Source organism: Oculina patagonica, chromosome 6, assembly GCF_052425735.1.
Source record: "Oculina patagonica isolate OP01 chromosome 6, crgOcupat, whole genome shotgun sequence".
NCBI lineage: Eukaryota > Metazoa > Cnidaria > Anthozoa > Scleractinia > Oculinidae > Oculina > Oculina patagonica.
Window position 1 is genome coordinate 12,267,052 of NC_135763.1, and position 27,954 is coordinate 12,295,005.

At 37.9% G+C, this 27,954-nt stretch overlaps 3 protein-coding genes across 7 annotated transcripts in view; 1 reads left to right on the plus strand and 2 right to left on the minus strand.

Moving 5' to 3' along the window:
* Positions 1-77: 77 nt before the first annotated feature.
* On the minus strand, positions 78-3,931 carry LOC144657427 (tryptophan--tRNA ligase, mitochondrial-like). Its single transcript, XM_078517772.1, has 6 exons — positions 3,655-3,931; positions 2,659-2,922; positions 2,266-2,346; positions 1,451-1,536; positions 910-1,028; positions 78-780 (listed from the first exon to the last, which is right to left on the minus strand). The coding sequence occupies exons 1-6, from the start codon at positions 3,739-3,741 to the stop codon at positions 326-328; spliced, it is 1,092 nt and encodes a 363-aa protein (XP_078373898.1). The 5' UTR covers positions 3,742-3,931; the 3' UTR covers positions 78-325.
* Positions 3,918-12,406, plus strand: LOC144657428 (charged multivesicular body protein 1b-like). Of its 2 annotated transcripts, XR_013571525.1 has the most exons (11): positions 3,918-4,083; positions 4,643-4,662; positions 5,752-5,829; positions 5,977-6,045; positions 6,302-6,379; positions 7,878-7,946; positions 8,296-8,403; positions 9,386-9,429; positions 10,086-10,164; positions 10,901-11,675; positions 11,800-12,406. XR_013571525.1 is itself a non-coding variant. In XM_078517773.1 (10 exons), the coding sequence occupies exons 1-10, from the start codon at positions 4,065-4,067 to the stop codon at positions 10,940-10,942; spliced, it is 606 nt and encodes a 201-aa protein (XP_078373899.1). In that variant the 5' UTR covers positions 3,918-4,064; the 3' UTR covers positions 10,943-11,696. The 2 variants fall into 2 exon arrangements, 1 of the variants encoding a protein (XP_078373899.1); XM_078517773.1 differs by lacking the exon at positions 11,800-12,406 and having other exon boundaries at positions 10,901-11,696.
* Positions 12,407-14,878: 2,472 nt separating this feature from the next.
* Positions 14,879-27,954, minus strand: part of LOC144658905 (ribitol 5-phosphate transferase FKRP-like) — a 28,301-nt gene continuing 15,225 nt past the window's right edge. For 2 of the 4 annotated variants that reach the window (XM_078519410.1, XM_078519408.1), the window contains exon 2: positions 14,879-18,787. In XM_078519410.1, coding sequence (XP_078375536.1) covers positions 18,074-18,745 — 672 coding nt within the window. In that variant the 5' untranslated portion in view covers positions 18,746-18,787 and the 3' untranslated portion in view covers positions 14,879-18,073. Of the gene's footprint in view, positions 18,788-22,652; positions 23,239-27,405; positions 27,804-27,954 lie in introns of those variants that run through there. The other 2 variants (XM_078519407.1, XM_078519409.1) reach the window with 2 other exon arrangements.

The following is a 27,954-nucleotide window of genomic DNA, read 5'->3' on the forward strand; positions in this document are numbered from 1 at the left end:
TATATTAATTCTCTCTATATTCCCTCAGTGTTTTATTGTCAGGTGACCCGTAGTTGAAATAAGTGCTGTTCTCAAATAAGCGCCACACTTTTAACAGGGACAATTTATTGTTAAGCGCCACAGCACTTAAACAACCATTTACAGTATCCTTTCCTGACTTTGAAAAAAGCAATTTCTTGACTTTGACCTGACCTGCAGAATGTGTGGTACTTTCTCTTTTTATAAAAAAATTGTGGATGTGAACAAAAAAACTCAAACTCAATGTTTCCTGAAATGTTGCTGTGACATTGAAATGACAAAGTACAGCAAGACATTTGATATCCAATCATCTTAACCCAATCTTTTTCTTAATTTCCTTTAAGTTTATTTCAGCGATTTCTCTCGCTTGATCTGCTCCTGTCTTGAGAACACTGTCAATATAGCCAACGTCCTGTTGAATCCTGAGAATGTTTTCCCGCACAGAGCTTAACTCTGTTACAATAAGCTCAGTGAGGTCTGTTTTAAAAGTACTCTTGCACCTTTCCATGTTGCGATATTTTTCACACACGTCTTGTGATGATAAACCACTAAATTCAGCATAAATACTTATAAGATTCGTCATTTCGGGTCTGCTTTGTGGATCGTAACTGATGTGTGTTTCTGAGTCTGTCACTGCCTTTTGTATCTTGATCTTGATGACATTCGGAGGATCAGACAGTTCGATTCTTGACATTTCGTGTGGATCTGATTTACTCATTTTTGTGGAGGCATCACGTAGGCTCATCACCCGAGTAAAGTTGCCTGGTGAAGATAATTCCAAAAAAAAAATCCATGATATAAGTGGAGTTAATTAGGAAGGTGTCATAGGGCTGTAACTGAATAAGTCATTTTAATTATTAATAGAATTAATCACTTGTATGCACACTGTACCTAGAATGGCCTTAGGAAAAGGAAAGTGGTTTCCGTATGTATTGTTAAACAGGCGACACAGTTCTCTGGCAAGTTCTAAATGTTGCAACTGATCTTCACCAATGGGAACATGAGTTGCTCTGAAAAGAAGATCAAACAAAGAAATTTATTTATTTGAAACAATTTGTCCATTTTTAAAACTAATGTGAAGTATTTGGGTAATTAAGGTCATTGCCCGAATAGAACTGAACACAATTTTTACCAAACTTCGCCTATTGGTTTTACTTAGGGAACTGAAAAAAGGGGGATCACCAGACGAGGAGAGGAAGACTTTGATCTCCATCCTCCCGAGCTAGCAGTACAGCGAAAAACACAGATGATCTGCACAGAAGAACGACGCACACCCAAAAAGAGAAAATGATAGGTCACCAGACTCGGAGAAGCGAACCCCACGGACAGCCACAAGCCAGGGCGCGCGCGCGGGCGCAGAAGGAGCGCAGCAATACAGGGCAATGACCTTAAACAAGTGAAGTATTTTGGTAATTCATGGGCAAAGGCTTACTTGTACAACAGAATATCGGCTGCCATTAGCACAGGGTATGAATACAGTCCTAAACAACTTTTCTCTTTATTTTCACTTCCTTTAGTCTGAAACAAACAAACATACACATCGTAAAAAGTATATTGAACATGAATTCTTTGTTATCAGGGGAGGAGCCTGCCCCCATTGTCGTTCTTGCTGAAAAATTAAAAGACCGAAGATACAAACTTCTTCCCTAAAGTTTACTTAACTTTACTAAATTACTTCACTTCACTTCACTCCCTCTGTCCCTCCCCCTTTTTAAAAAAAGCAAAGGACCATCTTTACTCTGGTCCCCTCCCCCACATTTTCCAATCAAGAAAAGACCAATCTTTGCAATCTCACCCCCAACGCCCCCTCCCCTTACACCTCTTTGGATTTGCCAATGGATAAAACTCTTTATTTCTCTCCACATTCATCAGGAGCATTTTTTGATCGTAACAATGGCCGACAAGGGAGACCATCAGCCATTGCACATCACACCTGTTACCTTATTACATGAAATTTTGGCGACATTTTATTTTAGCAATATTAGCGTTTTTTAAAAAATTCTAAATTTAAATTAACAAAAAATTTTTTTGAAATTTTAATATTTCTAAAATAAATGTGGTTAAAATTAAAAATTTTTTTTTTTTTTTTTTTTTTTAATTAAGAAAGGGATGTTTGAAAGAAGAAAAAAATAGGGATTTTTTTTTTTTTTTTTTTTTTTTTTTTTTTTTTTTTTTTTTTTTTTTTTAAAAAAAAATTTATTTTTTAATTATTCCACAATTTTTACTTAAAGTGGTTGCCATGGTTACCTTCCACTGGTGCATGCGATTTAAGAACCCTGTGGGAGCCAGGCATCCTAGGATCCAAGCCAGCTCTGCGTGCTGGGATACCTAAAAAAATACAAGTCAACATTATAAACAATTTATATTAATTTTAATTAAATACTTTGTGAAAGTAACTACAAAGTAACACAAGTCCTTTTAAAGGTTTTAAAGGTCCCACTAAAAGTTATTTGTACCACATTCCAGTAGTTCTCAAAAAAATTCGGAATAAAGCTACTGTGGGAAGTCCAGCCAAGACAATTACCAGTACTTGGTCCAAAGCGGCATCACTCAGGGAGTGCCCCCCTCCCTGAGACTGTTCAAATGTCAGCAAGAAATCCAAACAATCAAAATAATTATGATAAAGCAGAGTTACCTCACCTGAGATTGCTGAAAGAGAATGCTTTTCTCTGGGTTCACTCCACAAGCCAATAAATATACTGCCATATTTCTGATGCTCTGCCGTAATGTCGTAGGATCTTGGGGAAGTGTGATAGAGTGTAAATCAACAATGCTGTAGAGTACTGAATCTTTACTTCCTTGTTGAAGTGAAACCCAGTTCTTGATTGCTCCTAAGTAGTTGCCAATATGCATGGCCCCTGTTGGTTGGATTCCAGAAAAAATCCTTGTATGGGATTGAGAGCCCTACAAGGGGAGAGAGTGATGCACAGTGGCCTAATGGTAAGTGCATCAGACTTAAAATCAAGAGGAAACAAACACTTAACTTTCACGGAAAGGGGGAGAGAGCGAGAGTAAAATGTTTGGGAGGCAGGAGGGTCAGATGCCCCTGCTCACCCCCACCCTGTAAACCTATGCCGAAAGAGCTTAACAGAGTAGGAGTTGAAAGAGGTAATGAAAGGTGTAATGCCTCTCTCTTCCAGAGGCTCTCTAGAAGATAGCCGCTGACAGATGAGATGAGAGCAGGTGCTTATTGAGCGAGCAGTTGACCATTCACTTGTTAAGCGCCAGCACTCATTTCGTTCATCAGCAGCTATCTCGTAGAGAGCCTCTGTGGAGGACAGAGGTGTAATACATCTTCCCCCCCCCCCCCCACACAAACGCAAGGTGCCCCACTTTAACCTGAATGGTCTTTTTGTTTTCTTGTGCGTTATGTTACTCCAATACAAATGGGTACTCAATGGGTGCAAGCGAATTGTGGGGGGGGCCGGCAAATATGCTGGAGGAGGGGTTACTAAGCCTGTGATGGACGAGCAGTCTTTGGTCAGCTTTGGCTCGTAAATTAAAACTCACACAGTGTTTAAGAAAGTTAGGCAAATTAACATCAAGTACTAGCCAAGCCTGTGAGTCTCTTACAGCACCTTATAGTCTCCCCAGCCCGGCCCCCAGATTTTTAAAAGATTCAATGTGACTTCATACCTGCGAGCAGATCCGCTTTCTAAACCAATCTTTTGACTGCTCCATCACAAGAGGAAAAAAACGAGTATTTCTAAAACGAATTCCCATGATGGAAGTGAACAGCGTACAGATTTGTTACAACAAAAGGAAAAATTCTCCTCGACGTCTGCAATTATTTGACCGCCATTTGTATTTTGGCGCTAAACCGAGGACTGGTACCTAGTTTACTCTTAGGATATGACGTCATAGCGTGGGATGCTGCTGGTCATCTGACTTCGGCTCACAAATGACATCACTCATTCCGTTTTGGGAGATGAAAACATAGTGCAGAAAATAGAAGTTTGTTCGCTAAAACAAGCAACTTGCAAGGGTTTTTCAAGCAGATTTGGACGTCTAAAGTATTCATTTGTTTCCAACGAAAGCCTGTAGCCATGACGAGTCAGATGGAAAGTATCCTTTGCGCTTAATTTTGTCTCTAAAGACTCGATCTGAACATTAGTTTCAACTGCAACATATTTCACAGGTAATTTCCTGATGAATCATGTATATTCACAATTATTTTATTTTTTTTTTTAATTTTATGTTAACTGGCTTGACACTTCAGCTTACAAATCGAATCATGATCCTGTGCTTTTACTGTGCTTCTTTATTATCTTTGTTCTCTAAAGAAGAGTGAATGCTGCAGCAGACTCTTTGCTGCAGGTCCGCTTTTGATCTTTTTCTGTGTTTATATGATATATGTAATCAAGCTCTTTTCATTCTGGTCTTCAAAACAGACCCCAGAATTTCTTCGCAAATGTAGTTGTGGTGTTTCAAGCCAGGTTAACTTGACTATTTATTTGCAGCACTAATCATTTTTATTCTTGCTTTAAAAAACAGCTATTTTCACTCTCCCCTATCCCCACTTATACATCATTAATTTTCTAGACTCAATTTTTAAAAAGCTTCATTGTGCCTTTCATAATATGATGACCTGTTCTTCCTTAACTTGATATTTTTTTTACTCAAGAACACCTCTTTAATTTAAAGGTAAGTCATTAGGTATAAACGTAAATGACACCAGACTACATGTATATTCTGTGTAGGTTGTGTGGAAGATCTTAGACATGGACCGTCTTCTCTTTCACATAATCATATCTTTGGTGCAGGATTCATTCACATACAAGTGTAGTTCAGAATATAATTGAACCTAGAGGTGGGAAAGGCAGATATATCAGGATGAACCAAACAGCATTTTTTATGTATTTCTGAAATACATTAGAATACTAATAGTAGTCAGAGATTAGGGGAGTGCATTCGATTTCCACTCATTTTACTTCGTTTGGAGGCTGTCTAAAACTCAACGTCCCTGGATGATAACCCTGAAATATTTTCCCTGATTTTTCTGGTATCATTTAAACAAGCTTCAGACACAAATTTTAGACATTTCTTTGAGCACAAAATGTTCTGGGATCGCAAGATCAGACACCATCTTGTTTTGCATGAGATTGAGGCCATCTGTTCCAGATAACCCTGAAGATGGCAGCCAAATGCTGAAATGCCACAGCATTGGCAATACCTGGCTGATTGATTTTGAACAAACAACATGATTAGTACATGCATTCTCCTTAATTGTGAAATGCAACAATAGAAATGTAACCTTGTTTCCTCCAGCCGATACAATACATGGACCTGCCCCCTATCCTGGGCCCTTTGTGGACCCTAATCAAACCCTAATTCCTAACCCCTTACCCCTAACCCTTAAAATAAAACCTACCCTTACCCGGCCTATGGATTACCAGAAGAATATCCAAAAGGAGTCCAGACTGAGATAGAGTCCAACTTTTTGTACTGCCCTACTGCGGACCGAGGAGACGGGGTGGGAGGGACCGCGGCGGAAAGGTGAACGACGGGACCGCAGCGGAGTGGGCCCGCCGACGGGGGGGGGGGGGCCGGATGACGCTGGACGAGGGCGACACGGAGAGGACGGTTCTACTTACCTAGTGGCATTGATGGTGATTTACCTTTAGTTATCGAAACAAAGAACAAACCACTGACCTTCCATGTTCAACCAATCATTAGCATAATTATCATCTTTTATTCCATTTCTTTTTAATTATTTGCTCTTTTCCCAATCAGTTTGCAGCCAAGAATTTAGAAAGAAACTCCAAGAAGTGCGAAAAAGAAGAAAAAGCAGAGAAATTGAAGTTAAAGAAGGTATTAATAAACAATTTACCGTCTAGTTAATATATGATGTAGTTTGAAATTTTATATAAATTATAACTTGCATAATAAATAATCATATTATTTTAATTTAAGCTAAGGACAGTCAGAATGTTTCTTTTCTTTTTCTAATTTCTGCAGGCAATCCAAAAAGGAAATTTAGATGGAGCCAAAATACATGCTGAAAATTCTATTAGACAAAAGAATCAGGTGAGCAGATGAATATCTTAACTCTCCTTACATTATTAGTGCACTTTTTTACTGATAGGTGACAAGAATAAAGATCACAATCAACTCAGGAATTTTTTTTTTTGGTGTAAAACACAATTTTCAGAACTAATCACCAACATAAAGGAGAAATGATCAATTAAAATATCAACTACTTTGAGCTTGGGTCTGAAAAAGATGAAAAAAGATGATCTTTTTCAATACTAAATTGAACTCATAACTTTCATTTAAATCACAGGCATTGAATTTTATGCGAATGAGTGGAAGAATTGATGCCACTGCCCAACGAGTACAAACTGCTGTCACAATGAAACAGGTAATTAACATAGGGTGACATATTTGTAATATACATGTATTATTATTTATACCTCATGTGATTGTTATTTGTAGTTTGAGGGCTGAGTGCAGAAATGTTCTATTTAATAAATCAACCACGTCATAAAATGTTCAAACTCAAGTGGAACCATGAGCTGTTAGGCTTGTGGTTTCACTACAAAGTTTTGGACATTTTATGGCATCATTTTCTATGGTCTATTTAACAAATCGACCACATTTTTCCATGGTCTACACTCTTATAGACCATAGAAATGACGTCAGAAAATGTTCAAAACTCAAGTGGAACCACGAGGCGTTAGCCGAGTGGTTTCACTGCAAAGTTTTGGACATTTTATGGCGTCATTTCTATGGTCTATAAGAGTGTAGACCATGGAAAAATGTGGTCGATTTGTTTTATACCATAACAAACTTGAACAAGTATTTATCAAAAGCAATGCCTGACCGTAAAGAAACTTTGCCGGTTGGACATAAAGATTCCGGTCCGACACGTAAAAACGACAATGATACGAAAGAAGATAAACAAGAATTCAAAGAATAACAATTTTAATTACCTTTTCCTCTCTCGTTGAGTGTGTGCCTATCGCTTGAAGCGAGCAAGATTATTTTTCTTTCTGAAGATCTTGTTAGAGCTCGTTCACTAAACATCGACAGTCCCCTGCCGGTTCGCTAGCACCGTTCTTCTCAGTTAGACCAAAAATTCAAAAGCCAGGTCAATTTTCTTTCGACAGATCACCAAAGTAGAAGTCCAATCCTGAATTCCGAAAACAAATGCGTACTTGATTCAAACAAAACACGATGAAATTCGCTTTCATTCATGGAGACCAAACTTACACATCTTTTAGCCCGCGCGTATAAGTGGCGTGATCTGACGTCACTTTCATGGTCTATACTCTCATCGACCATAACTTTGGACCAATCAGCGCGCAAGAATTCTCTCAGTTATGGTATAAAAGAGTGTGGACCATGGAAAAATGTGGGCGATTTGTTTGATACCATAACCAAAAAATTTACCGTGGAATTAGATGGAAAATCGGTTGCAGTCACGCACGTGCATTCATGACAGCTTGTAAGATTGCAATTTATTTCACTTGCAGCCAATGAATGTGTGAAAATTTGATCCTATTAAAGTGTTCTAGATAGCTTCAATTATTCAACTCGCTTGATTACGGGTATGTCTTTTTGAAAGTCACAATCAATATCTCAGGTAGTATATAAAGATGGTAATTTTTTTTTTCCAAAATTTACTTTGCGTTGCATTGCATGTTACGCCATTTTCATGATCTATTCTCTCATTGACCATAACTTCTTTCAACCAGTGCAGCACGCGGGAATTTTCTCAGTTATGGTATTAAAAAGAATTGCATTTGTGGTTTTGAGCCACAAGTCGGACACTGTATTTTCAAACACTATCAACTTGTTAAATTTTAAAAATTAAAATATTTATTATTAATAAATGTATGTTTTTTTCATTTTAAAAGGTGACAGGATCAATGGCTGGAGTAGTAAAATCAATGGATGCAGCCATGAGATCTATGAACTTAGAAAAGGTGAGTCATTGGCTCAATAACAACTAGCTTTTGAAGCCTTTTGTTGCCCATCTAATTAAGAAATCGTATTAAACTGTCTTTTTTTGTTTTGACCTTTAGGCAAAAAATATAAATGAAAAAATACAATGAAAATACTAGACGCCCACACACTAGCACGCAAACTGCCAGATGTTTTTTTGAGGAAAACATTTTCCACTTCATTTTTCTCCTGGACCAGCAGAAAACAACACTTCCTTTCTTCATTTTAAGTGTAAGTTTATAGAGCCAGGATAACACCCGCAGGTATTACTCGACATTATTTTTTTTTTGAAACATATGAAGTGTTGCAAGTATGGATTTTTCTCTCCAGGTGTCTGCTCTGATGGACAAGTTTGAACAACAGTTTGAACATCTTGATGTTCAGTCTAGCTACATGGAGACAGCAATGAGTGATACCACAACGCTCACAGTGCCTCAGGTAAGGTTCAATTTGTGTACAATGTTATGACTGACAGCCAAAAAAGTAGTTGGATTCAATTGGCCAATCCCTATGGCGTTACAGGTGGAAAAATCCACCCGTGATGCTACATTTCAGAATTGGCGCACAGCAGGTGAGGCAATTCGCTCGTTCCGTGATCCGCCACCAAGCCCACGCATCCCCTCCATTCCATACCAGGGGTCTCCAGGAAATGGAACAAGCGACTTGGAGCAAGTCTGGAGTATTTCTACTACCTCTATCCTTGAACAGGATGCTTGTCCATTGCAGCATAAAATTTGTTGGTACCCATACACCTGGTTGGAGAAAGCCACCTAGAGAATAAAGGTTCGCACCCAACTGGGATCACAATGCAAGATGGCCCTGCCCAGGGTTCCAGGGGGGGGGGGGGAGTACTTGGAATTTCAAGTGATGGGGATGATTGAAGGATTTTGTGGGGTTTTGGGTAGGTTAATTTGGCAAGTTTTTTTTGTTGGCTTGATTTAAGTAGGGATTTTTTGGGGTCTTAAACATTCTAAAGATTTGTGGTAGTGGCTGCGCAGTAGTAATTTTTTTATTTGTGTTATAAAATTCCCCCTCCTGGAAATTTAAGGGTCAGAAATTTGGCATTGGATTTTTGGGGGGTCAAGTTTTGGTCCAGGGATTTTTTGGGGGGTTTTGTTGGAAGCGTTAGGGATTTTTTTGGGTCTTGCATTTTGCCTCCATTCAATCATCCCGACACTTGAAATCCCGAGTCCCCTACCCCACCCCCCCCCCCCTCCCCCCAGGCCCGGGGCTCAAACTTAGATTGCTTAATCTTAACTCTAGTGCCACTAACCATAAGGCCAATGGGTATCTTCTATCATTACATTCCTTATCACTATATATCAAGACTGAGTTTCTTTAAGCTCATTTTAAAAGCATTGAATTACCCGGTACATTCTTATTACCTTGATTAATGAGTAACAAGTGTTTTTCTTGTTAGGGACAAGTGGATAGTCTCATGCAACAGGTTGCTGATGAAGCAGGGTAGGCTGACTGTTTTTTTTGTGTTGTGAATTTGTTGTTCAGTTACTGTAAGATCTCACATATTGAAATGTTGGTATCAATTCACTAACTGGTAACCTGTGTTGGTGTAGTAGAACAGTTTGTGCATTATTCACAGCGGAACCCATCAAAAGAAGAAGCAATGAACTCCTCATCCACCTTATCCACAGATGATTATATATGAGGAGTGACAACTCTTACTAAATAACTCTGCTTTAGGAAGGCTAAAAAAACTGCCAGGAATTGAGAAAATTAGAAAAATAAATATACTAGAAAGCTAGAAATGATATTTTGGACTAATTGAATACTTTGCAAAAACCCTCAGGCTGTACAAAACATTGCACATAATAATGATGTGCAATGTTCCAGTTTGAATGGGGTTTTTTTATTTTTTTGTGAAAAAATCAGGAGTCAGAATGTTTAGAAATTATGGGACGACCTTAATTTCTTGTCACACACGACTGCTCAGTAGAGTTGTCACCCCTCAGCTTTTTCCCTTATGCACCACATTGTACAGGATCAACCACATTTTCTTAAATGTATGTTGTGTGAGGTCAACAGTAGTTACATGTCAAAGTGAGAAATGCTGTGTGTGCAGTTTTGTACAGGTGTTAACATTATAAACATGGCTCTTATAGGTTGGAATTAAACATGGAGCTACCAGCTGGACAACAGAGTCAACCAATTGGTACAGCTTCTGCTGCCTCTGCAGAACAGGTAAACTGCATGTGGGTCTTTCTTATTTGTTTGTTCCAACAATTGTTTCCTTTGATCTAAACAGGTAAGAAAATCAGTTGCTTTGTTAATGGGCCACTATTCAGTTTCTGAGGTGTGTGGCCATGTGATCAGGTTGTTCAAATAGAAATCTTTGCATCCAGGTTCAGGTCCTCCACTCTAACCATAGCCACTGCTCTAGCTGGATGTGAAACAGGGCACCTCCAAGGTCAGCTCCACCCCCGCACAGTAATGCTCTTGTGAACAGCAAGCTGGTCAGCCTTAGTTTATCGTACAGTTTAGAAATTAATTGAAAATGACACAAGTGACGACATATCCTTTTACAAAGTCCTTCGTCACTTGCAGTCGTCACTTTGTGACGCATTTCAGCTCAAAAAAAAAATGCTCATCGTACTCCTAACAGAGGGTGACTTAAGTTCACCACCAGCCAACTGGTTTATACTATGAAAGCTTCAAATCATACATTTGTTAACTGGCAGTGTTCATACACAAAAAAAGGGGAGATAAAATCACAACGCATTTGAGCTTGCGTTCTCCTAACAGAGGGCAACTTGGTGCAAGTCTAGCAATTACGTAGACATAGTCTAAGGGAAACTGACACCTGAAGATATTTTTCCTTATTGATCCTTTATTAACTTTATTTCTGTGTCGGGGTTTCATTAAAACCATGTGTTCGTGTGAAAATTTGTCTTGATTTTAATTTTTTTTAACTTTGCAGGATGAGTTGTCACAGAGGCTGGCAAAACTACGACAATCTTAAAAAGTTGTACAAGTTTGGACTGCAGAATTTATACAAGTTATACATTATCTGGAGTATTGATCATAAATCTGCATTTTATTAATAATCATTGACTTTAAAAATTCTGTTTTTGTTGTCAGTATTATAGTCTACACAACGAATGATTTCCTGAAAGTAGAAAATGTTGTAATCAGTCTGTTAAATAATCTGTATTCAGGGTACATGTGTTTGCAATATTTGTAAAGAAAATCACTACCAGGGGTAATTGCATGAGTTGTTTGTGCAGTCAAGATCTGTTTAAAAATTGTACTCCACAAAATTGTGCTGCAAACAGGTGTGAATGGAAGGGTTTCCTGTACCTTGTATAAGTCAATTTTTGTGTGAACTCATGTCTTTTCTTTCATGTGCCCTTTTTTGTCAGACATCTCAAAACTCAAGTTCCAAATTCTCCTTTGTGTTTTCATGCAATTATATACCGGTAGTAAGGTATTCTTTGTTGTGGCGTTCCAGAAAATGTCCATACTACCCCCCCCCCCCCACAGAAGCAGGAATTGGAAATTCCTTGGGGTGGGAGGGGTCTCAAAGGCCAAAAAACTTTAAGGAAATGTATGAAGCTTCATTGGAATTTCTAGAGGAGTGGGGTTCTTAGGAAAAAATTCCTTTCATGAGGAAGGTATGGATAATTTATGGAACTCCACATTAGCTCTTCAGTCAAGATGCCTTTTCATTGATTTAATTCCTCAGAAATTCAACTGTTTTTAAATTAGGTGGCATAAATACCGTCCCACGCGCCTGCGGGAATCGGTAGTTGACATCAAACCATGCGCGAGACCACAACGTGCACGAGTCCGTGGTGCCCCGGACCCGCAGGGGGTTAGAGGGAATCGGGTATTAAGTTGACATAACACAGATGCTTCTAGTTACAGTGACAGTGTGTGGAGCCTAAGAGGGTGGGAATCTCGCATATAAAATTTGCTGGGGTGATCATGATCATACCTTTTGAGAGTTAAAATTCATTGCTTGGAACCCTTAGGGTGCTCAACATGGCCGCTGTTAGGGTAATCTTGGTACCTTTTCTGGTGTTCTGTCAGAAATAAGCATGGCTGCCACAGGCAGTCTACATGTAATATAGTTACAACCAGTAAAGACACCATTTAGGGATGTCTGTTGTATTGTGTTATCAGGATGAATTTTTTTAGCTTGAATCTTTTGCAGGAGGTTAAGTGTACTTCATATATGATATACATGATTTGACTTCAAAGTAAAAATTAGAAGTAAATAACATTATTGATTTATCATAGTACATTAAGCTGGGTAAATGAAAGTGAGTATATTTGCTGCGAATCCCTTTTCTTTGTGGGAGTTTTTATTTAATGTCAACCTGTTGCAGTAAAAGAACAAATTCCAGTAATGATGTTACTTGGAGGTAGTTTTATGTCACTGTTACCTGTAATAAAGAGGAAAATAAACATTTTACAACAAAAAGAGTTGAATGATCTGTATTTATGTAGCTGATGCATTTTGAGGTTTTCTCACAACCAGACCGCAAGCAGTCTCTTTCTTTTCCTAGCGTACGACGCGAAAACGCGAATGCGAGCGGCAAAGCGCGATCCTTTACGTTAGGGAAATGGTCAAAACTATTGTACTCAGATAGGACCCACCACTCTGCAAAAAGACTTCGGGCCTAGGGGAGTTAGTGGGGCGAACGAGGAGGGAGGGTGGTGGGGAGGTGGTATCTTCATGTATCCATCCCCCCCCCCCCCACCCCCTTTCCCCACCTTAAGAGATGGTGTCTTGTTTGTATGGCCCCCACTCTCTCAGGAGTAGAAACTAAGAAAAGGATTCAAACATCCTTGTGCCATTTCTCCAGCAAGGCAAGCTTCATTCACACCTAATATGAAAGTCTCAACTCAAATTTTAAGGCGAATAAGTTTTGTCCATTTGGCTTACCAGACAGTTGGTATCTTCTATAGCCCCCCCCCCCCCCCCCCTGCCCCTACGCAAGGTGGGTGCTCGTCGAGTGCACTCTTCCCTTACCTCCTTAATTTTTGGCAATTTCCCCTGACTTCTTGGTTGCGCGTAGCATTTCAGGAACAACTCTCTTAACTGGTTAAAAGAATCAAGCAAGCCCAAATATGATTGTCAAAATAATGCAGCTATCCTCGTTTAGGTCGCTTTAGGCTGTATCTTATCTTTTTACGTGGCATTCTCCTTTGGTGTTGCATGGCAGTGTCAGCTGTAAGAACGGTGATTTGAAAACTTAAATAAAATCGAACGAAAGATACACAAGGAATTTAGAACATAGCTCATACATCATTTTAAATTTTCAAATCGCCCTTCTAACAACAAACATCGTAACGCGACACATAAATAAACAGAACCTGGGCTACCTGTGGTTAAGTAATGTAGCGTTCTTTACATATTCGTCTAGACGAATGTAGGTTGTTTAGCCCCCAAGTCGAAGTAACCAGTGAAGGATAACTAACTGATTTGAAAGACAAATTTTACTTGGCAACTTGTCGTCTTTCTGAGGACTATCCGACTTCAGGCTGGGAATTTACAGATTAGGCCAGGATTAGGGTCTAGACGACCGGATACCGTCTAGACTTCTGCTAGTCTTTCCATTCTTACTAACTTTCGCGCGTACTAAGTTTGACAAAAATTCGGGATTGCAAGAAAAATTATAGTATATTTGCATCAAATTTCGCGATTTTGTTAGTGTTTTATGGATCGGTCGTCAAAGACTAGGGAACTACTGGAAATATACAAAGATCTGGCTCCATGCAGGAGCCTGCTTCATGTAATTACAAGAATACTGCAAACGGAAACCTTGGTGGCTGTACTTAGGTTGTGGCTGATGTATAAGCTGAAGAAAAAAGTTATCAGGGGAGGAGGGTGCTAGTCGAAAAACAAGACAGAAAGAAATTTTCAAGGGTTGATAGTGCAGTTCCAAACATGTAAAATTTTTATTGTTTTGTTAAATAATATGGTGCTCATATAGTTTTCGCGTTTTTTAATTTCGCGAATGGGTGATGATTTTTTGCGCGTATTAAATTTCGCGATTATTTTGAAATCGCGAAAATTAGTAAAAATAAGGTAGGGTACGAGAAGCGCGCGGTTATATCAGGAACGCAAGCAAACTGGTTAAACTGGTCTTTGAACTGGCGGATAGACTACGGTCAGTCCCTATTTTTTTCGCAGAGTCCGTCGAGCGTTCATAGAGTCCCGTCGAGTGTAGCCTCCCACGCAGTCATTCTGAGGGGTGATCGTGTTACACTCCTGGAGGGGTGTAACATTTCGAGAGAAAAACAGACTGCAAGAAGTCTAATGTTCGTCTCGAATTACAGACAGTCACGCGACTTCACTTTGAAGAAAAAATTTGCCGGCATTGTATTTTTACGTATAACGGTTTTCTCTAGAAAAGACAAATTCCCTGCAATGCAGTGTGACTCCGTTAGCGATCGGTGCCAGGGTGCTACTCGGACGTGTGAGCTCCATTGGGGTGAGAAACCGGGTCTTGTCATGATCTAGAGCCCTGAGGGCCGGGTTGTTCGAAAGGCGATTAACGCTAACCCAGGATTAAAAGAATATCGAGGTTTTAATTTCTCGTGTTTTAAAGGGTTTTCCAAAGCTAATGTTTTGTGAAGTTTGAGATTAGTCCACGTCAAAACTGGAGGACAGAAAATATTAACAGAAAACCTCAATGAAATGTTGTAAAACTAAAATCAAATTTCACGCTAATCCTAGATTAGCTTAATCGTGCTTTGAACAACCGGGCCCTGGAACGTAAGAGCCTGGCCTGTTTGCAGACTAAAGGTATTTAGATTTTTCATCTTCAGATAATAGAGGCTCTCCACATAAAGCCCATAAGGGTTCACTGGGAATTTCTGCCAACCTAATTTTACACTGTAACCCTTGTAAAGGTTGAAAGAGAAAAAGAGAAGTAGCCAAAAAATATCATTTGGTAAAATAAAGCACGATTTATTTAATGACTTAATAAACAGATTTGGCTATAAAATCATAACTCAACTCATTAAATGATATCATTGTGAAAACCAAGGAATACTATTACAAGAAAACTGACTTGGTACACTGAATATTTCGGCTCTATTACAGAGTCATAGTCATGTAATGATATGCACTGAGTAAAAACCCGCGTATAAGAACAAGTGGATTAAGAACACCCAGGCCTGATTTTAAGAAATAAAGTACCATTTATATAAGAACACATTCAGCCTGAAAAATGAAAGTTGTTCTTATATGGAAAAAATATCAAAGATCAAACTACTTTTCATTGCACACATAATAGTTCCACCCCAATTACAGTACAGTATTGCCTTGATTTATCAATTTTATTAAATTAAAATACAATTGTGTGCATATATATTGATTTCATTTGGTAGCCTAGTATGTTCCTTATTTTAAGAAACTTTTTTTAAGAACACTTAAGAACACTTACAGGCTGATTTTGCAGATTATAACCCTTTATATAAGAAGCAAATCAGCCTGAACCGCCAAAATAGGTGTTCTTATACGCGGGTTTTTACTGTATATGTTACAAGAAGGCAATTTAAATATCTAAGGTAATTAGGCTGTTAATAAATTATGTAATATAACTAGAAATGTAGGTAATCAGAGAAACAGGTCTAAATTCTCCAGAGGCTTTAAGTCATTCGTTAATGAGATCCTTGAGATCCTTGATATCAAAAGCTTCGAGAGAAAGTATGGGAAGCGGTTGGAAAACTACTAGCAACCTTCATGTATCACATTGCTGCGATACAAAAAATGTACAACGTACATACGCTTCTAAGATAAAAAATTGAAGCAAAATAACAAAATGTAGATGTGCCTTTAGATAAACAACAGAGCTCATACTCATGTGTAAACCTAGGTATATTAACTATGGTTTAAACAAATTAATAAACTTTTTTTTATATTCATATCTTCTGATTTACCGAAACAAACCACATTATCTTTGATTTTAGTAGTTTAAGGCATATGATAATAATCTTTTGTTCTAAAAGTCATAATTCATCAAGTTAAAACAAAGGAAAATCATAACCATGACAGAGGTTTCACAATCTATTCTTAACAAGGATAGAATTTTACAATTTTATTTTTCAATTTACTCCTTAGTTTAAGTTTTGATTTAGAAGATATATCAAACTCTTAAGAGAGTGTTTCTTCACTTTTTCAAACAGGTCGAATTTCATCAAAATACTCCGCTGTGCATCATATTTTCAATTCTCTTATTTGACAGTCTTTGGAATTATAATGAAACACACTTTCTTGTGTTTGATATATTACTCCTCAATGTAAAGCAATAGTGATAATTATATGGAAATGCCACTCTAAAAATTATAATCAAAGTATAACTTTTATTTGTTTTCAATTAAAAACAATTATTCTTATCTGATATGTCTTTTAATTAAATTTTAATTATTTTAATAGCATAAATTTTAAAATTAATTTTTATTGAATTAATTATAAAAAAACATTTCCTCCTGCAAACTTATAGTAACTGTTGCAACTTTTGAAATTCATCATTTAGAGCCTGCATAGCCAGACTCATTATTATTGTGATCATGGCTTATAGAGTGGTTTTCGACTGAGTGTCCAAAGTTATTCGCATTTGCTTTGGTTTTGTTTTTGCTCATAGTTTTTGCTAGTGCACAGTCTTTGAATGAAAGATCTGGAATGAGTGTCAAGTGTCGTAAGAATATTTTGAGAGAGAAAAACACCCAGGGGGGGGGGGGGGGTTACTTGGGATTTCAAGTGACGGGGATGATCGAAGGATTTTTGGGGTTTGAAATTTTTGATTCCGGGATTTTTTCGGGTGGGAAAATTTGGCAAGCATTATAATTAGTAGTGATGTTTTTGGGTATTAAAAATAATCTGAAGATTCGTGGTAGTGCCTTGGCTGCAGCATAGTTCTGTGAATAAAGTACAAACAAACTTGTTTTGCTGTTGATTTTTGAGGGGTCAATTTTTTATTTACGGATTTGTTTGGGTTATGTTGGAAGTCCTAGGGATTTTTTTGGGTCTTGATTTCTGCCCCCGTCATTTGAAATCCAGAGTACCCCCTCCCTCCCCCCCCCCCCCCGGAGAAAAACACCAACTGTTTTTTCAGTCTTCGTGCATGTTTACCGCAAATAGTTATGTAATTGCCCTTACCTTGAAAACTTGTGTATCAAAATTAATAATCTATTACAAAAAAAGAAGAATCCTGATTTCTCAAACCTCCAGGAAACAAAAATTGCTTTGAGAAATCGGGGGTAAAATAGAGCAGTTTTCAATTGAGTGTCGTAAAACCAAAACCAAAGTAATTACTCTGGCCAATCACAAAGAACACAGACAATCCAGTGAACCAATCAACGAAGAAAATACATGTAGCCGGCACGAAGCGCGGGAAAACGTGCGCGAGCTAGTCACGATTGTTTTGGTTACTTGATTGGCTAAGAAAGTGGCGCGAGATTTTTAAGCCAATCACTAAGCGTAGTAATTCAAAACCAAAGCAAACGCAATTTACTTTCGACACTTAAGTGAAAACCGCTCTAACAATAGAGCATTATCCAAGGTAAACTAAAATTGAATGAGATTAAATTTCGATAAACATTACCGGTAATTTAAGAATAAAAATGAGCGACAGAAGTTTTACACAACGTTTCGTCATGACATCATTTGAAATGACAAGAAATAACAGTTCAACAGTGTTATATATGCGGTGAGAGGTGTGATTAAGCATTAACATATTTTGTTTAAACAAATACAGTAGTTAAGCATGGATAAAGCGGATAGAATAAGATTGTGTGTTCTGAGGCTAGGTTTCTTCTTTCGTATATACCGGTAGGTAAAACAACATTTTTAAAGCAAACACAAGAAACCTAGCCTGAACACGCAATTGGATTCTATCTGCCTGAAACTATTTTGTTTAAACACACCACATTATATAACACTTTTTACCGTTATTTCTTGTCACTTGAAAATGATGTCATAACGACATCGAAACATTGTGTAAAACTTCTGTTACTCATTTTTATTCTTACACTAAAATTGGGTCGAGAAATCAAGAGGCTCAAGAATACCGAGGGTTTGAGAAATCTGGATTTTACTGTATCCCTAAAAACTTGCTCAACATGCAAACTATTAACCTTAACATCCACCAGGTCGTACTTCTTTCCACCAATTATAAGGGTACAAATGCTTCATAATTTCAATGTCTCCTTTAGGAATGGAGATATTGAAGAATCCAAATTTTGCTTGAGGTAGTTCTGGTTCCACCAGCTTGGCAGGAAATGAGTGATATGTCCTGTAATTGATAGGAAAAAACCACGCCTCTAGCCCTGTCCTCCTCATAGTACCTCCATAATTGTAGAATGCAAATAAATCTATAGACAACCACAGACCCTCTTTTTTAATTACAATGGTTCCACTCTGTCTCCACTTGTTATTTACTTTAAGACCTGCTGCCTCAAAAGGAGCAAGAAATTCTGTCAAGGTCATGTCTGCAAATCTACCTTCACCGTCAAAACCAATGTCAACGTCATTGTCCCATGGGAGCGGTTTGCCAATACGAAGCGCGCCCCATATAGAACCATACATCAACCAATGCCGGATTTTCATGCCATCTAATATTTTATGAACTTTATATGCAAGATCCAGTAGCTGGTCCATTTCTAAATCACTGTTCTGACAGGAAACAACAGGCGCCCAGACCCTGTTTGTATAGTAGGCAAAGCTCTGCAAGCTTATGTGCACATAAATTGCGACAAGGCCCAACCCTATTATAAGGCGGATAAGCAGTCTTCGCTTTCTTAGCCTCATTTCATCAAGCTTGTCTGAAGTTGACGATGAACAGAAGCATATCTGAAAATTGGATAAAACCATTTATTACTGTCAGTAGTCAGAGGGCCAATAACTCAATCAACCAATCAGAATGCTCCATTCACAGTCCAATATTTTCTAAGCATTGGGCGAGATATTGTCCTGAAATTAATGATCCCGCACAAATTCATGTATTGTAAGCAGGGTCTAGGCTTTTTTTTATTTTTATCATAAAATTTTACATTTAATTTTAAATTTGTAGAGAAATGACTTGTAAGCAGATTGTGCATGCAGAATGGTGGATGTACATGTTTGTGTCAACAAAGTGTTTTGTTTGACAAAATTCTTTTTAAAGAGTCAGATTTGTTCATTAAAAACATGAACCACTTTCAGTCTTCGTATTAATATTGTGGGAGAAATTTCTAATCATGTGATAACCATTTGGTTTGAAAAAAGCAAGATCTGTAACGATCTAAAAGCAGCACATGCTCGCAAAATGGTAGATTATGGCATGAATAACGTCAACAACAACCTTTGATGTACCTTTATGCACTTACACAAAAAGATAAATGCAGAGAGGAAATTAAATAAAGTAAGAGATGTATTGGCTGCCTGGAATAACCATAGGGGCTAGCTAGTGGAGCCAGGCAGCCAGTTGACATAAGCATTAAATGAAAATAAATTACAGGTCGGCAAGAGAACAGATTCACACATAAAAAGAAAGAAAAAGAAAAAGCACACTATTAGGGAAGTCTATAAAGTTATTATTACATATGAATAGAAGAATATTAAAAAAAAAAGAAAAGCACACAAATGATGGCTATGACAACTAATAACACATAAATGATTATAAACATATTATATAAACCATAAAAGAAAAAACATTGAAACTCAGAGAAGGTTCAGAACTTAACATGAGACTATCAAATAATTTAGGAAATGACACAACAACAATTTACAGTGCAACGTGCCTTACCGTGGCCACCCACCAAACTTTTTTACAAGTGTCATCTTGTAATATTTTTTGTTTTAACTGCGTTTTGTTGATAAATACAATGTAACAAGTATTCATTTGATCGTATTCAACTTTGCAAGGAGGCGTGTTTGTCAAATAAATAATACCGTAAAGTTCTGTGTATAAGCCGCACCTGTAGATAAGCCGCACCCCTGATTTGGAGGCTTAAATTTTGGAAAAAAAAATATACAGGCCATAAAGTTTGAAGTTCAAGTGAAGTTCTATTGGTAAACAATAGGGCAAACAGCACGTTTTCAAAACACTGACACGGCGGTTGTTGCAACGTTTATTAAATATAAATTGAGACCTACGAAAGCGAAATTTCACTTGTCATACCTCCCTTTTATTTAGTTCACAATATCTTAAACTTGGATGCTCTCTTGATATAATTTTTTGAGATTATCACTTCTTAACACTCCTGAAACACTTGTAATCGTACGGGAGTGATGAATTAAATGTCACAATAAAAAGTTTTGCTGCGTAGCACTCAATTGTTACAATAAGTGTTCAATAAGTGTTTTGGAGTGCAATAGTTTTTTAAAACAGACGTTTGGGAAAACCCCTTCATCAGTGTAAATTGATGTCTTAAGATAACGTACGATCAAGCGTTCCTTTTAAGACATCACATTACACTGATGAAGGGGTTCCCAAACGTCTGTTTTTAAAAAAACTATTTTGCACTCCAAGAACACAGAACCGGGGACAGTAGCCAAAGAATTAGAGAGGAGTCTGGGCACTAAAACAAACATGCCGGCACTCTGCGGCACTTTCTTCGGAAGAAACCAAGTTTTTTTTTCAAGATTCTTGGAAACTGCTTATACCCGCAACATGTTAAAAACTTCATGCAGAAAATGAGTTTGTTAATCCAACAGAGGCATTTGTTGTTAAGGTCAATAAAAAAGCGAAGCGGTTGGCCATTTGCATTGTGAGTACTTGCATTTATCTTGGTGCTTCTCGCACGCGACGGAAAGACATGATTCAAAGTGCTGGCAGGCTCACTGCAAACAGCTTTGCAGAGGAACTAAAAGGCAGTGAACAACAAAGCTTAAAGGTTGTTATATGTTTATTCAGTGAAGTCTTGAGAAGTTTTTTATGAATATTAATAAGCCTTTTAGAACTCCAACCAGAGATGTTTCCGTAGATAAGCCGCACCCCCGATTTTTGACTTGAATTTAGAAGAAAAAGGTGCGGCTTATACACCGAACTTTACGGTATATATTGCGAAAGCACACTTGTAAAAAAGTTTGTTGGGTGGCCAAGGTAAGACGTGTCGCACTGTAAGAGAATGCATATACATGTAATTAACAGTCTATAATAAGATTGTGGGTGAATATTCATCAACTGTGCTTTATACTCTCATAAAGCACACTGTTTAAACCAGTAAGAGCAATACCAGGTAGTTAGATAATTTTGTCATTTGTTATAATTTTTGTTCCAACTTTAAATCTATGACTGGACAGTAATATTATTTATTCTACAGAGTATTTACCTATTCAAATGTTTATGTGCAATCAATTAAGCAGATAAAAAATAAACTTTACTGTGTAAATATTTTTTTTTACTTAGAAAACCACATCAACCTGTTAATTTAAAACCCCCCTGACTATCTTAAACATTTTAAGTTCCCTTTGGTTGTTTGAGATAGCAGTGTCCACAGTAAGTTTGAATAATCGGGCTTAATGTGTCTTAATATTTAATTTGTGAGGAAAGAAGGTTCCCCAAAAAGGGAACATAATTTCCAGTAAGTAGGGTTACCAAAGTAACAAAAAAAATGATCAGAAATACTTTGACAGCAAGAAAAAAAAATACATAAAAATTAATATACAATTTCTAAAAAAAAGATCATAATATATTTATATTTAAACTTTTATTTCTGTACAGTTTAATTTTATTTTAGTACTTTTTACTTATGACTTTTTAATCCTTCAACCATCTTAAAAATTTCAGGTAAATTTGCATATAATTATGAACTTGTTCCAGTCTCAATTAGCATATTGATATTTTAGAGAAGCAAGTAAAAGATCAGTTGACCGGGCAAGTCTGCAAATGTTTTTTTATTCCTTACCCTTAGCACGTCATTTGTCAGTCCACGGGTAATTTTGGTCACACACAAAATTTACCTGGTCGGACTAGTTAATTTTTTTCATTTAATATCAACTATTGTATTGTTCATCTTTCCATTTATAATTATATGCCAAATGGCTGGCATCATGTAACAGATTAGTTATCTGTTTTCTAAATTCCTGATCAATTTGCCAGGCCAGAATAAATTTTGACTGGTTAAAATGCGAAATTTACCAATAGGAAATTTTCTGATGGCCGGCGGCTCCACAATATTTCAGGGTTTAAACAATCGATGAAGCTAAAATTGATTCTTGCAGGCCAAGAGTCAGTGCATTGTATTTCAAATCACAGCTGTCCATATTTTAACGCTAAGATTATCTGTTTCATTTTGTTCCGTTTGGGTGGTTCCGTACGTTTCGGGAAAAAAAACAAAAATATTTCGGCCGTTTCGTTTAGTTGGAGCTACAATAAGCTTCCGTGATAATATTGGCTCCGGGCCCGCCACGAAAAATGCGAACCACTCAAGCAAGACCAAAAGGAGACGAGTTATTTTCCTCAGAATCTGTCTTGGCGAAACTATACAATGCACGTACAGTGCACTTTTTGAAGGAGTGCGTATTTGGTGGCTCGTTTAACTCAGCAGTAGATGTATAGAACGAGGAATATTATAATATTAAGCTTAGTAAAGTGATTATTTACGCTTGGTGTGCACAGGTCCCGCTTGTCACTCGCTCATTTGGCTCGCGTCGTTCATAAAAAAATAAAAATAAAACGAGTGGCCCTGTATTTTGTATTTTAGACTTGATTAAACTGAACTATTTTTCTTACCGTTTTTCTTTGAAGAATACGGCTAAAAGGACTGTATTGCCAGATTTATAAAACAGGCAAAAGGCTTAGCCATGAACAAAACGTAAACACGCTCGTAAGAAGCGCCTCCATCCGAAGGAAAAAAGGAGGAGGACTAGGGCGAGGGCGGGTCCGCTCTTCCCAGTCCTCTCTCAACACCGGCCAAACTTAGGAGCTAGCGGATCCACGTTTTCGCTGGGAAGTTCCAGAAGTTTTCGGGACAATTTATGTAGCTTGCGCAACCTCTGGTTGGCGTTTTACAGTGTAATCTTTTTTTTTCCATTCTTTATTGTAAACACATATAAAATATCTTACACTACATTTAGACAAACATTACAGTCTTGCTGTTTTACAACCTTAAGCGGCCACCCTCGGGACTTTGAAAAGTGGTCGTTTGGCCACTTAATAGAGGTACAATATAAATCGGAAAGGAATGGCAGTAAACATGATTTTATTAACTCTCTATAGCAAAATGCTTTTAAAAAGTGAACATATATGAAAATAAATCCAAAATTCATTGTAACAAAACATCAAGTGCATTTCAAGCCCATGCATAGTTCTAGCTCTAACACAGAGGGCACGTAGTTAGGGCCTGATTACATGAGCCGGGCTGGCCCGGTTAGCCGGGCTGGCTCGGTTGCCAGATGACTTTCAGCTCGGTATTACAGAGCCCGGTTTGCCGAGATGACTTTCAGCCCGGTTCAGAGAAGACAGAGCACGAATGATCTTGATCACCTTTCCGGCAATTTGGTGTAATTTTTTGCACTTATGCAGCTAAATAGGTCACCTACCCTACATCCTATTTAGAAGGAGTAGCATTGATTTTTAGTCGGATTTGTGCTCGGAAGAGAAATTTTGCTGGCCCGCTAGCCGGGCTGGCCCGGTGAACGCGAACATGGATTTTCAGCCCGGCTAGCCGAGATCCCGGCATCGCGATACCGGGATCTCGGCTAGCCCTAAGTGTCATGTAATCGCAAGTTGTTTTTGTTGCGTTTAACAGACGTGCCGAGATCTCGGCAAACCGAGCCAGCCCGGCTCATGTAATCAGGCCCTTAAAAAGATTGAATAGTGTTTCTTCATGTTGATAATGTACAGAAAAATATGCAAAACATCGGCAAGTTACTCAGGTCTTTTTGAATCAACAGTTAGTATGTGAAAAAATTTAGCTCGAGATATTTTACGGACGATTGATTTATTTGTCACCATTTCGCTTGGAAAGATTATTTGCTGGCCGCTTAATGGAGGCAAAAAACCATATAAATATTACACTTGCGACGGCAAAAAGGTGGCCGCGGCCGCTTAATGGAGGTGGCCGTTGAATAGAGGTATCAAATACAGCAGTTTATGTAATTACTGACAAATAAATCGGGACTTTGGAATTTGGCCGCTTAATAGGTGGCCGCTTAATAGAGGTCTGACTGTATTCTGATAACGGAACGAAGCTTACATTCAAAGCGATCTATAAACCCTAGGCCAATGACCTCAGGAGGCTAGGATTCACCGCAGAAGAAATAAATTTATCACATACCTTTTATTGGGAATCAATACGTCTCAACTGGACTTCATTACTTTTCGTTATCCGATCTGCCTTTTGCTCGGACGCGACTTAGCTCGGGGTCGGGGCAAGACCGTGAAAGTCTTTGACATTGTGTATTGCTTAGGTTCAGAAACCTTATTTCCAGAGACATTTTAGTAAAACTATATAAGGGGTACATACTCCCTCATTTTGATTATTGCTCAACAGTCTGGCACTTTTGCAGTGCAAACAACAGGGACAAAATAGAAGCTCTTAACAAAAGGATTCTGAGATTCATTTTAAGTGATTTTGAATCGCCTTATAATGTGCTGCTAGACAGGATAAACTGTCTCCAACTTCATGATCAACGCATCTGTAAATTCCTTACTATCTTGTACAAAAGTCTATTTTTCAATGACTATCCAGCCTATATGAGAAACATGTTCTCGTTCCGTTCTACTTCATACAACCTGCGTGGAAACTATATACTGGAAATGCCCAAACCTAGAACTACAACTTTTGGTCTCCACTCCTTTACTTATCTGGCAACAAAAGAATGGAACTCTCTACCTAACTTTATAAGGCTATGTAACTTATCTGACTTTAAAAGGCACATCTGCAAAGCCAATTCAATTAGTTAATATAAGTCAATTTTAAATATGTAAATAGTAATTTTTTTTTTATTATTATTATTTTTATTTTTATTTGTTGTTATCTATTTCGTTCTCGGAAATATTAGCTTGTTAAGCTACTCTAAATTCGAGTTTAAATTAAGTTTTTCCCCCATTGAAGTTGTGAGATTATTTTTTTTTTTTTTATTATTATTATTATTATTATTATTATTATTATTATTATTATTATTATTATTATTATTATTATTATTATTATTATTATTATTATTATTATTATTGCGGGCCCAAGAGAGGCCCGCAACCCTAATCTTGACAGTGACCAGCGGATTGCGTATTACGCGTGCGCGCCACGTTTATAAGGCTATCTGCAAACCGGAAGTTGAAAATTTTGTTCTTCCACTAAGAACGATCGGAATGCAAAAAATGTGTCAATCACGACAGTTTGTCGTAACACCGGAAGAGAAAAATCTTGTCTCCAAGAGCGATAAGAATGCGAAAAATGAGGCTTCTGTCGGAAGATTGCAGACATTACGTTTTGCAGACGTTGTTTTATGGGTGTTGCTTTTGAGAAGATCTGCTGTGATTGTATCACAGATAAACTACGGCAAAGCTACGTGTTTGAAAAATAGCGATATGCTGACTTGTAGCTACTTGTCGGCGCCATTTGTCAGAGCACCTTTGGTTCGGATGCGAAACATTTAAAAAGTAAAAACACTCGTTTACCTGAGGTAATGGGATTATGCTTTCACTCGGCAAGTATTTTTATCTATCCTTGCTCGTACTAACACTTCAATACGAACAAAAAACGCCGAAATGTAAAGAAAAGCTGCCTGAGACGTTTGACCGCGGTGAACTAAAAAGGTACCCTTTTGGTGTTTGAATGTTTGGAATGACAAGCCATAATCAGGATAATTTAGTTAGCTGGGCTTCTCACGGCTCAAATATACTGATGCCCGCGTTAAAGCCGATATCAAGTATTTCCAGTGCTTTCGATTTGTTTGTTTATCTCAAGTATCCAGCGATAAAAATATGACTTTATTCTAGCGGCTGTGCGGACAATCGTTTGTCGGGGCTTCCTTGAGAAGATATGAGAAATGTCCCCGGGTTCCTGGGCATTAGCCCTTTGGAATAACGGATTGATACATTATGTATGAAGGCTTTGTTTTGCACAAAAAAATAAACAGCTCAGTGAGTCAACGATCCTTCTTTTGAATTCTCTAAGTGTACTTAAAATTTTAAGTTGACACAGCGCGCAAACTACATCGTTTTAGGTGTACACTATCACGGAAAATATTGATAAAAAGTTAAGTTTTTAAAGCTAGCAATATATGGCGTACTGCTCGCTAATGTATTCGTTCGTTTTAAAATTGCGGGTGGATAAATCAAGTGGACGGGCTGTTTGCTGTACACAGCACGTAGTTAAGTAGCTTTAGCCGATCAGTGACCTGTACCAGTGACCCAAATCCCATTTTCCCTGTGAAAATTTGCCCAAATCCAAGTTCCCATTTGACCCCTTCAGACCCCTCTATAAGACGGGTCACATTCGCCTATGCATGACCGCACGCAATAATCCCGCGCGTAATCCCGCGTGTAGCCAAACGCGTGTTTAACTTTATCCAACTTGATCATGCGGAACCTTTTATAAAGCGTGAAATTATACACGTATTCTAGCAATAATGCTTCGTAAATAATATTTCAAATTTCAGACGTTTCTCTCTGTTTTCAATCTTTTGATCAAATTTGCCTCACATTAGTTCTCATGCAACCATTAATCTAGCGTGGAAACGAAACAAACACTAATACGAATTAGCAGGTGATAGAGTCGTAATTTGATCCCTTTGTTAAGTAGTTTGAATGAGAAAGGAAACAAATCGACGGTACTCTAAAGCTCTAGGAATCGCATCTATTGGGCAAGTTAATTCGCAGTCTTTGCACGGTATATAATATCACGACCTTTTCCATACTAAACTTCCAGCTATATTCAACTAGCTTCTTTAACAAACATTGTGAGGTCTAAACTATTTTGTTGTTTAAAAACATGAAAGCGAAATTGGCTAATTAACAATACAACAACAAGCGCGGAAAACTGTTACGGTCAACCATTTCTACGGGCTGAAGACAAGCTATACAAGAGCGCAAGATGGAGCGATAACCGGGCTGTAGATTACATTAAACTTTGGATTAATACTAAACCTACCTGTTGCAAAGCCCTGAAGGCTTGGGGAGGGGGGGAGCGTTAGATGCTTTGCATTATTAGCAGCTGAATGCAGCGCTAACAAACATAGTAAGGTCTAAACTATGTTGTTGTTTAAAAACATGAAAGCGAAATAAGTTAACAAAATAACATCAAATTCGGAATTCTGTTACGGTCAGGCATTTCTAGCACAAACACAATCTTAACAGCACCACAAGATGGAGCAATAGCCGGACTACAGAGTATAACTTTGGATAAAACCTACTTGTTGCAAGGCTTGGGTGGGTGGTTAGATGCCATGCATCATGAGCAGCTTGATACAAAACCTATCCATAGTTTACTCGATTGACGCGCGTCTAATACATTTCGTAAACGGAATATTTTACGACTAACCTTACAAGCCAGGATCAGGAAAATTTGCTTAGCCAGGCTTCTGCTCTTATAAACTGACGTGATAAAAGCTGATATCAAGTTATTCCAGTGCTTTCGTGCCATCGCGCGATATGTATTTGCATATAATTAGAATTTGACGTCACTAAGTGAATTTCTTATCGGTAGTATAGTATTGACACGTATAGAAGTCAAAATAAATACAGAAAATAATCATATTTACATTGAACACAAATAATATGCATCTCTTAAGGCCCTGTCCACGCATTAACCCGAGTAAATTTGTCACGGAGAAATTTGAAAACGCCGCATAAAATATTTTCCGTCCAATTTGTGGGAATTCGAAAATGATACGCTTAAAGGAGAAGTTCACTCCAGAATGGCCATTTATTTTCTTTACGCCAATAAAAAGTTTACACAAAGATCTGTTATTCTCCAGACTTTCAGCCACCTACGTTCGCTATAAACCTACGAAATCTTTCCCAAAACTCGACAACTGAACGCCGCCATCTTGGAGCTGGTTATGTATGCGTGACGTCAAAGAGCTCAGCC